The sequence below is a fragment of the Pteronotus mesoamericanus genome, unplaced genomic scaffold (genome assembly GCF_021234165.1).
Source record: "Pteronotus mesoamericanus isolate MK-2021 breed Mesoamerican mustached bat unplaced genomic scaffold, CSHL_Meso_final contig_221, whole genome shotgun sequence".
NCBI lineage: Eukaryota > Metazoa > Chordata > Mammalia > Chiroptera > Mormoopidae > Pteronotus > Pteronotus mesoamericanus.
Genome location: NW_026555092.1, coordinates 1,661,197 through 1,671,235, shown reverse-complemented (window position 1 = coordinate 1,671,235; position 10,039 = coordinate 1,661,197). Strand labels below are relative to the sequence as shown.

Here is a 10,039-nt window from a genome sequence, read left to right as displayed (position 1 = left end):
GCAAGTGATGTTCAACCTGCAGGACAGGCTAATTCTGGGTCAGAATTAATAATTCTGATCCAAGCTGGGTTAGGGAATGGAGTGCTGAGGGGTGAGAACATGGTAACTGTGCTCCATCCTCTCCATTCTCCCCCCACCCCAGTGACCTGCGCACCCGTGGTATTCATCATTTTGTGTTCGGTCCGTCAACAAACATTTATTGAGCATTCCGACGTCTGGGCTATTTCTAACATCACCAAGCAATTCTGACACCTGTTAGGTGTCCTACAATTTAACTCAATTCTGACACCATCTACCAGGAGATAGCCTGGTGGTGGGCTCTGGGGAACAGTGGATGGCTGGTCAAAGATACCACACTCCCCTGAGGGCTGCGCTGCCTTCACCAGGATACTCTTGTGCTTCTCACTCCCTGCACAGTGGGGCCCCACCTGGGCTCTCTAGTGCCTGGGACTTCTCCAAGGTGTCAGGAAATCCTCTGGCAACTCAACTATTCTGTTCTTCAGCAAGTTTCACATCCTGTTTTTTTGTGAGCTAGACATCAGGGATATTTTAAATTACAATGATTTCATTTAAATGAAAAATAATAGCTAAAATTGTATTCAACAATCACTATGAGCCAAAGACAGGGCTACGTGCTTTGTATTTGTTGGCTTATTTCTCATGAGAGGAGGTAGGCTCTCCATTTTACAGATGAGGAAACTGAGGCGTGGAGAGTTGATTTCTCCAAGGTTATACAAGTAATGAATGGCAGGGCTGAGGGTCAAATTCAGGTAATTTGATTCCAACAGCTGTGATCTTTAAAAAAATATATATATATATTTTTTAGCTCTGGCTGGTGTGACTTAGTGGATTGAGTGCCAGGCTGTGGACCAAGGGTAGCCGGTTTGATTCCCAGTCAGGGCACAGGCCTGGGTTGCGGGCCAGGTCTTCAGTAGGGTGGGCATGAGAGGCAACCACACATTAATGTTCTCCCCACCTCGCACCACCACCATTCTCCTCTGTCAAAAAATAAAATAAAATCTTTTAAAAAAAATCTTATTGCTTCTAGAGACAGAGAGAAGGGAGAGAGACATTGATCTGTTGTTCTCTCCATCTGTATATTCATTAGTTGATTCTTGTATGTGCTCTGACCAGGGATCAAACCCACAACCTTGGCATACTGGGACGATGATTCAACCAACTGAGCTACCAGGCTGGTACCCACCCAACAGCTGTGCTCTTAATTGTTCACCACTAAGAGAGCCCTGAGAGCTAAGCATTCACTGCCCGGGGAGCCTAGCTCAGCCTAGAGAGTGAGGGAGGAAAGGTTGCCTGGAGGAGAGGAGGACTGAGCCAAGCTTTGAAGCAGGAGCAGGAATTAGCCAATGGGCTACGGGGAGCGAGGATAGTTGGGAGTTAGAGAAAGTAGGAGCAGTCTGAATACAGGCCTCAGAACAAGAACCACCAAGGTGGCTGCAGCTCTGGAGTTGAGGTGGAGAGTGGCGGGATGGAAATAGAGTTCAAATCCTGAAGGCGTTTAAATGTAGACTAGGTACCTGATGGCAATGGGGGAGCCATGGAGGCTCTTGGGAAGCAAGTTCACAAAATCAGCTTTGCTTTGTTAACTGTGCCTCTGGCCACAGTGGGGAGCTTGCTTTGTTGAAGGTGATGTGGCGAATCAAACCTGGAGTCAGATACCTTGGGTGGGAATACCAGAATTTCCACTTAAGCTATACAGGTCACTTCTTCACGTCACTGAGCCTCAGTTTCTTTATTTGTAAATGGGATATAATAATACTTTAGAGAGTTGTTGAGGGGAAGGAATTAATCTAAGCAGAACGTTTAGCAGAGCTGTACCCTGGCATATTAGCAGGTATGCAATAAATATTCAATGCTGTATGTGAGGGGAGATGTTGAGCAGGGCCGTGCAAGGAGAAAGCTTTACCTTTTTGACTTCTCTCCTTATTAAGCCTCCCTGCATTGATTGCTTGGGGCCAGAATCTTATCAGGGACTTTTACATTATTTTGCCCAAGGTCTATCTGTTTTCAGAGATAATGCTCATAAAGTGCTTAGCAAAGACCAGGCACACAGTAATCACCAGATGCTTGTACCTATTATTAAGTTAGAAAATGAACTATCAATAGCTCAGAAAATAACAATTAAGCAATTATCGGTGTGTTATCATGCTACCTTAAATGAGAAGCCAAATTCTTTTCTGGAAACAGGTTTTGATTGGGATAAGGAAGCCTGAGATCTGGAAACATGGACGGAGAATCCTGGGAACTGAAGGACCACTTGGGAATTTTTTCTGGAGCCAGTGGAACAGCAGCAAATCCAATCATAGGTATTTAGGTGTTACAAATTCAAGTGGTTTAGGATTCCAGAGTACGAAGTAGCTCCTGTCTTCCAGGCTGGAGAAAGGGGAAAAGCTTCCTTATGGACCCTTGCTAGAAAAATGTGGTGGTGGGCGGCAGGGTTGTGTTATCAGCCTCTTCCAGATGTTCATTTTTCCCGGAGGAAGCATTTGGGGCTCAACTGGGAGAGGATTAATTAATTAAGCACCCACTATGTGTAGAGCTTTATTTGAATTAGAAAAAATTAAAAAGGAAGCCAGTGTTAAACAGTATAGCAGGAGCCAGAAATGGACACTAATTTTTAAAAAAATATATTTTATTTTTAAGATTTTATTTATTTTCAGAGAGAGGGGAAAGGAGGAAGAGAGGGAGAGAAACATCAATGCGCCAGAGAAACATCAGTTGGGTTGCCTCTTGCATGCCCCCAGTGGGGAACCTGGCCCATCATAACCTAGGTATGTGCTGTGAAATGAAATCGAACCCGCGGCCTCTTGGTTCACAGGCTGGAGCTCATTCCACTGAGCCACACCAGCCAGGGCTGGACCCTAATTTTGTCTCTGCCATCTACACTCTCCATGTGATCCTGAGAAAATCTCTTGTCTGTTTGAGCTTGTATGATGGTATTGAACCTCTTAGAGCCTCAGTGTCTTCATTTGTAAAATGGGTCCTACCCATTTCACAGAACTGTGTGAGATAATAAATATGAAGTGCTCAGTGCCTGGTAACCATTATTACTTGTTGCTCTGTGATCCCTGTGGTACCTTTCCACTCAATTCTCCTGTGCCTAGGACAAGGCCCCTGCTGGGAGAGGAGTATGTGGGGAGGGGGAAGGGGTGGTCTTGGTTTGTCTAGCTGGGAAGATAAGGAGGTTATCAACAAGTGTTACCCTGGCATAGGTCTCTGGGGAGCGGGCAGCTGGTCACGGATGCTCTAGTAGGGGCAGGCTTTGGAAGAATCCGTCCACAGAAACCGCAGTAAAGGCTGCTGATTAGATAAGGTGGGTCAGATTAGGTCCCGGGCAACTTGTCAGATGGCAAGGTTCATCTAGATGAAAAAGGAATTCAGATCTAGGCTTGGCTTTCCTTTCCCGGCCTGGTGACCTTGGGCCAGTCACTTTTCCTCTCCCAGCCTCAGTGTGCTGGAGAAATGGGGCTCTTCATTCCACTTACCTCTCTGAATGTATCCAAGGGCCGGAATGCTCACACAATAGAAGTGAATTGCGTAGTTAACGGGCCGGCGAGGGCTATTTGTTATGCTAATAGAAGCACGCGGCAGGTTCCTAACCAGCGGTTTTACTCTGGTTAGGCGGTTCCTTCCACTGTAACTCAGGTTTCTAGCTCAAGGTTCCCGCCCCTGCGGGCAGGGCTCTGCGGACCGTAGGCTCCGGGGCCGTTACCATTGTTCTTCGAGGCTGGGCGGCAGGGGAGGACTCTCGCAGATCAGACCTCGCCTTTGGTCTCTCCCTCCGCCCTGTACCCGCCTCCGCAGCGAGCCTCGGAAGCCCTCCTCGCCGATCTTTTCCGAGGAAGCGAGTCAGCACCAGAGCGCTCCCGAACCGTGGCCGAAGACGCCCCCGAGTATTTACGAAGAATCCCGACCGCAAGTAGTCTCCGAAAAGAGCCGAAGAGGCTTCCCACTCTCGGCCTCCCGAGCCACTCCGAGAAGGTCCGAAGCTTGCCGAGCGGCCGTCCTGCCGGACTGCTGGAGGCGGCCGTAGCGCCATGTTGGATGCTCTGCTCGTTGAGCGAAGAAAATCCGCCGGCATCGCCTGAGCCCCGCTACCGAGAAGGGCGCCGCTTCCTCCGGGGAGGGGGATAAAGACCCCCCGCCGCCGGCCCATGAGGATATTGCCGTGAAAGGTCCGGTCTCTCCGCCTCCTGCCCCCGCCGGGTCCGGCCCCCCCCCCGGGGTCGCGTTGTCACGGAGACCGGCAGCCGGTGGTGCTGGCCCGCGGGGCGGCTGCTGCTGCCGGCGGCGGCGGCGGCGGCGGCGGCGGCGGCGGCGGGCGTGTGTGACCGGCCCCGGCCCCCTCCTCCTCCTCCTCCCAGCCTCCCCCCGACCCCCCGCTCCCGCCGCCTCCCCGGGTCTGCCCCCATCCCGCCCCCCCGCTGCCCCCGGCCCCTGCACCCCGGCGCGCCCGGTCCCGCTCTGGGGGGGTTGGTGGCTTCGCTTTGCCATGAGTTTACCGCAGAAACCGGCTCTGAAATCAGGCTCAGCGGCTGCAGCAGGAACCGGACCCGGCACCGGAGCGGCGGCGGCGGCGGCAGCGGTACCGCCTCCTCACCCGGCGGCGGCAGCAGCGGCGGCGGCGGCGGCGGCGGCGGCGGTAGCGGCCCCTCCTCACCCGAACATCAGGGCCCTCCAGACCCAGGCGCCCCAACAGTATCCTTTTCACTTTCCTGCCGGCCCTTCGGCTCTCTTCGCCTTAGAGCATGGGGGCTGTGGTCCCATCCGGGGACTGTCCTGCCGGCCGCCACAGCCCAGCCAGGGAAAAGGCACTGCTCCTCGAGCCCCCGCGCCGGGCTTGCCTGGAGCTTTTGGGGGTGCCCTGGCAGCAGCACTGCGGGGGACCCCGGGACCTTCTGCAATACTGTGAGAACTAGCTCCACTCGGCCTCGCTTCTGCAGCCGTTCCCTTTTAGAGCTGGGGGATCCTTCCCCCTTATCACCTCCTCCCCGAAAGTCCCCCCCACCCCTTCATTAGGCAGAATTCGCTGGTGCCAGGGACCCAGCCCGCAGGCAAGGCTTTGCTCTGCCTGCTGTGAGGGCTACACCCTCCTCCTCGGCTCCCTTCAGCTCCCCCTGCAGCGGGGCAGGGTGGGCTCGCTTAAGTATTATTATTAATACATATTAAACTTTATGGGTAAATTTCCTGTTTGAAACTAATCAGCTCGTTTCTGAGGTAAGTTGGATTTTAAATCTATGGTGAAACTACAGAAAGCCTTGCCTCTGGCTAATTTTTTTAGCGATTGGGGGAGTTGTGATGTGGTTTGTGGTGGAACGTGATCTAAGGAGGAAATGTTACGCCGGACACTTCCCTGTCTTTGACCTTTTTAAAGGAAGAGGAAGTTAACTGACATTACCCTTCACCCCCAAAAGTCTCGCTTCTGGGAAGGCTTGTGTTATGCTGAATATTTTAAAGGATCTTAATTTACTTTTCTGATGTCTGGAGATGAACGGGACTCGTGTCAGTTCTAGTGTTGACTGTACCTAATTTCATGTTACTCACTCGATTGTAGTGTTTTGGACAGCTTTGATTGCAAAGATTTAATGACGAGGTCGTTTAGTCAAAAACTAGCCGGTGAAAGTAAAACGTAGAATTCGTGAATTCCATGGAGGTTTAGAAAGGTTATTACCTATCTGAGAATAACATTTCATCATGCACTCCCTCCCCCATCCGCTGTACTTACGTAAATCAATAAATAATCATCGGATGGTAATTGTGTTTTCGTATTGTCATTGTGTGTTTTAACTTTTGGAGTAGAGTGTTGCAGCAAATAGGAAACTTAACTGCTGTGAGGTCACAGGTTATTTCAGTGTAGTTTGATTCTTGTCTGTATGGATTACTTTGAGAAGTGAAAGTTATCTTCCTTCTAGAGTCATTTCAGGTCATCCTTTTGGTTTCTGTCAAGTGTCATTTTCTCTTATTTAAATATTGTTAGTTCACATTTTTTTCAATCCAGGCAGTGTGGCTCAGAGTAAAGATTAATTCCATTCCAGTGTGATGTGTGTACTGATTTCATAATGTTTTTTATCCTGCATGATTCTGTTCAATTAAGAATCGTTCTGTGATGAGAATGCTTAGTGATACCTTAGTGTCGCTCCTGGAAAACCTGGTTAGTTTTGATCAATATCCGTCGTTGCTTTCCTGTGGGGGGGAAGTGGTTGGCTAATTTAACTACTGTAAGGTGGATTTAGTGCTGGATCTCTTAAACATATCTTCACTTAATGCTTTATGAGTTTAAATTCCTTTCTAATTTGTCATTTTTTTCCCTTGATTGCCCATAGTTGGTTAGGGTTGAAAATTTCTATACAGTGCCAAGTAAATTATTCTTTAGCTGCATCTTTGACCTGTTTTGGCAATTAAACAAATGAAAGGAAGCCCATAGTATGTGTTCTTGATGTACAAAGTGATACAAAGGACTGTAGTACTGAATATGGCAGTGCTTGGTGAATTTGGTGGCATTATTTCACTGGACACAAAGCTGGGACTTAACATGTTTCAAGTACCATTTCTCAAAGGAAGGACTTAATAAAAGCTCTGAGTTGGTTGCAACGTAAAAGTAGTTACTCATACTGCAACAGTAGTGAAAGAGGATAAATTTAAGATGTAATTTTCAATGAATACAATTTTAAATCTATTTGTGGTAATATAGGATAATTGATTTTATATGACTTTAAGTTTTTACTTTGCCTGATGTCATTGAAGCTAAAATTAATTTTCTCCTTGATGTGTTTCACAACCCTGTTTTCTTCTCCTTGCTTTACACACTAAAAGGTTGCAATTGCTAAAATCTCAAAGTTTGTATAGTAAATGAAATAGAGATTACAGATTTCATTAGAACATACTAATGGTGAAATGTTGTCAATAGTAATAGACATTTGATTAAAAATGAATTAAAACAGGACGATTTTACTTTTCTACCCTGAGGGGGTGTGGAAATTTGTACTTGATAATAGTGGTCATATGTGATAAGTTGATATATGAAGGTGGAGTCAAAAAACCCAAATTATCTTCTGGAGGGCCAGCCCCTTGTAGTACAGGTCCCCCCCCCCCCCCCCCCCGCTGAGTGTTCTAGGAACCCATCTCTATCAGTGTACTAGCTGGCGTTGTTGAGGCCGTGTTTAGCTTCAGTGATTTTTTTTTTGAAGAGTCTTTCAACGCCTTGCCCATTTCATGGTGGGTGATTTACAAGCGCACCTGCTCACACCACACTGAGTGTTCAGCAGTTTTTGACCGAAAAACAGCATGACCCCTGAGCTCCACCCTTCCAATGCACCTGATCTTGGCCTAGACAACTTTTTTTTGTTTTCTCCAGATGAAAAAAAGCTCTCAAAGGGAAACATTTTGCCAATGTGGAAGAGGTGAAACAAAAAACGGCAGAACCACTAAAAGGTACCAAAATTGAGTTCAAAAACTGTTTTGAGCAGTGGAAAAACATACTGCATCAAATAGAGAATACTTTGAAGATGACTGAAGTTTAAGCATGTAAGAATAAATACACAATTTTTTATAAATAAACTCCAGGTTTTTTTTTGCCCCCCCCCCCCTTTGTAAATAGAGGCATCAAGACTGGAGTACAAAGCTGGAGTTGCTCTTTCTATGGCTTGATTAATTCTCTAGTTTCTCAGAATATATGGGTGCAGTTGTGTTTGAATTGAATTAGTAAGTTCAGCTAGTATTTTAAATTTGTAAGAATACTAGAAGGGGATTCACATGACAAGGTGTTCGTTATTTGTACTTAGTGTTCATGTGACAAGTCATAAATGAAGGGAAATGTTAGCGATAATGGATTTGAATAGAAACTAGAACCTGCCTACGGTAGGTATCGGTATTGCATGGCAGGCCCATAAGGCCATTTCAGGTAGAGAGACCTTTGCAAAGAGGCAAGAGGTGAGGCCTGGCAGAAGATGAAATGCAGTAAACACTGATATGGAAAATGCTAATGGCAAGGGAGAAATATGCTTAGAGTTTTCATGGCATTATCCAATATGAGTAGTTTATGGAATTGGCAGTTCAGAGTGCTTGCCTTGAAATATGCTCACCCCAGCTTCCCAGACTGAGGTTACAAGAGGCTCTGTTGAGAATCTTAAGAATGATTCTTAAACTTCTCTGGATAACAAGCAACTCTGATATTTTGATGAAAGCTTATAGACACTCTCCATAGAAAACTGTCCATACATAGGAAAATCTTTTTTACAATATTATGTGGGGTTTTTTTTTTTTTTTTTTTTTTGTTGCCCTTACTCCATTAAAAGCCTAGCCCTTCGATTGCTCACCTGTCAGATCAGTCAAAATAAATGAGTTTGAATTCAGGTGCCCAAATAGTTCTGACTTAATAGAACAATTTTGCAGCCTGTTATGAACACACAGTGTTCTCTCTATTTATATGGAAAGACTTCAGAGTGTAATTTCTCTCAGGGCTGCTGACACTTCTGGGGAGTCTAGTTACTGTTGGGGCAGTCAGTTTGGTTAAGAAAATGAGGGCACTGGGTTATTTGAAGGAACTAAATTTGGTAAAGGCCTCTGGTAATCTGAAAATGACCTATGTCCTTAGCTATTTTTGTCTTACATACAGATATATTAAAAATATTTCTCCTCCGTTTTTTTGATATTATTTTTTTAATGCTGTCTGTGTTGATTTTTCAGTTTTATAGGCTGAAGCCAATAATGTTTGTTTTCTTTTTTCTCTTTATCAAAGCTAAATCTCAAAAACATTAACAACAGTATGCATTTAATGAGTGCCCACTGTTCTAGAAGCCATACGTGCATGATTTCAGTTCTCACAAGAGCCCTAATGATGTAGGCACTGTATTTTACAGGTGAAGAAACAGAAGTTAAGTAACGTTCCCAAGGTTGTCCGTCTAATAAGTGGTGGTCTGCAGTTCAGACTGTGACATGAGTGCTTCATACTTTACCATGCTACTCTTTACCAAGTCTGCGTATGGGAATGGGAGGAAGGATGCTTTCTCATATTTGATTGCTAGGGGAAGGTCTGTAATACAGGTAAGCTCTATGGAGTAATATAGAATGCAGTAATACTGTACCTTGTTTTAATTAGTTCACGGCAGCATACTGCTAAGCAAGTAGGTTATCTTTACTGAGCTTTAAAGCATAGGAATAGACCTGCCACATTTGGTTTAGTGCATGTTTCTGCCTGTTCAGAAGTTAACAGGGCCTCCAGCAAAATAACATTATAACTAGCAACTAGAACTCTGTAGCTCATGCAGTGACCAGCAGTCTTTCTACTCCTAAGCCCCACCATTAAGAAAGGTGGATTTTTGCTCCTGGAGAGCAGATCCTTTTTTAGGAAAGAGAGAGGAGACCTATGAGAGATGGAGATAAAGAAGAAAGTTGTTCAAATGCCTGAGTCACATGGGCTGCCTCTGCTGCTGCTACTCCTTGTCCTAGGCTTTACTGCTCTTAAAGTGAAGTATGTTCTGTCAAGCTAAGAATTTAAACTTACAGTGTGTTGTTTTTCCACACTGGGTTTCTGATAAGATTTTTACAAAAAGGTCTACTGCTAAAAAAAGTGATTGAAAACTGTTTTAACTCATAAATAGTATTGCCACATTTTAGCCATTTATATTGGGACTTCAATATAAGTGGCAATTTTTAAAGTTTATTCATTTATTCAGCATCTACTATGTGCCAGACTAAGTGTGAGCTGTAGTGTTGAAAAGCTAAAACAAAAGCTTTGCCCTCAAACAACTTGGTCCAGACAGATAAGTTGACAGAAAACCATGAGGCAGGTACAATAACTCTGCTTTAAGAGCATGCTCTAGGGGAAGGAGGAATTTGGGCTTCCTAGAAGAAGTTGACATCAGCGTCAAGTTAGAAGGATGAGTAAGAACTACCTGAGGTTTATACAGCTTTTTCTTTCCAGCTGACTTTTCCCCAATATCATTGCTGTTCCTGCTTCATAGAACTTTAGCAAATGGATGTCAGTCACGTTTCAGGTTTTTAGTAGAAGCAGAGAAGCTAG

The 10,039-nt window shown here is 45.6% G+C and overlaps 1 protein-coding gene across 15 annotated transcripts in view; it reads left to right on the top strand.

Annotated features, from left to right (window-relative positions):
- The first annotated feature begins 4,446 nt into the window (after positions 1–4,446).
- The window catches only part of EIF4G3 (eukaryotic translation initiation factor 4 gamma 3), a 308,928-nt gene continuing 303,335 nt past the window's right edge, over positions 4,447–10,039 (top strand). For 7 of the 15 annotated variants that reach the window (XM_054571675.1, XM_054571671.1, XM_054571669.1 and 4 more), the window contains exon 1: positions 4,448–4,716. In XM_054571675.1, coding sequence (XP_054427650.1) covers positions 4,511–4,716 — 206 coding nt within the window. In that variant the 5' untranslated portion in view covers positions 4,448–4,510. Of the gene's footprint in view, positions 4,717–10,039 lie in introns of all 15 variants that reach the window. The other 8 variants (XM_054571677.1, XM_054571676.1, XM_054571674.1 and 5 more) reach the window with 2 other exon arrangements.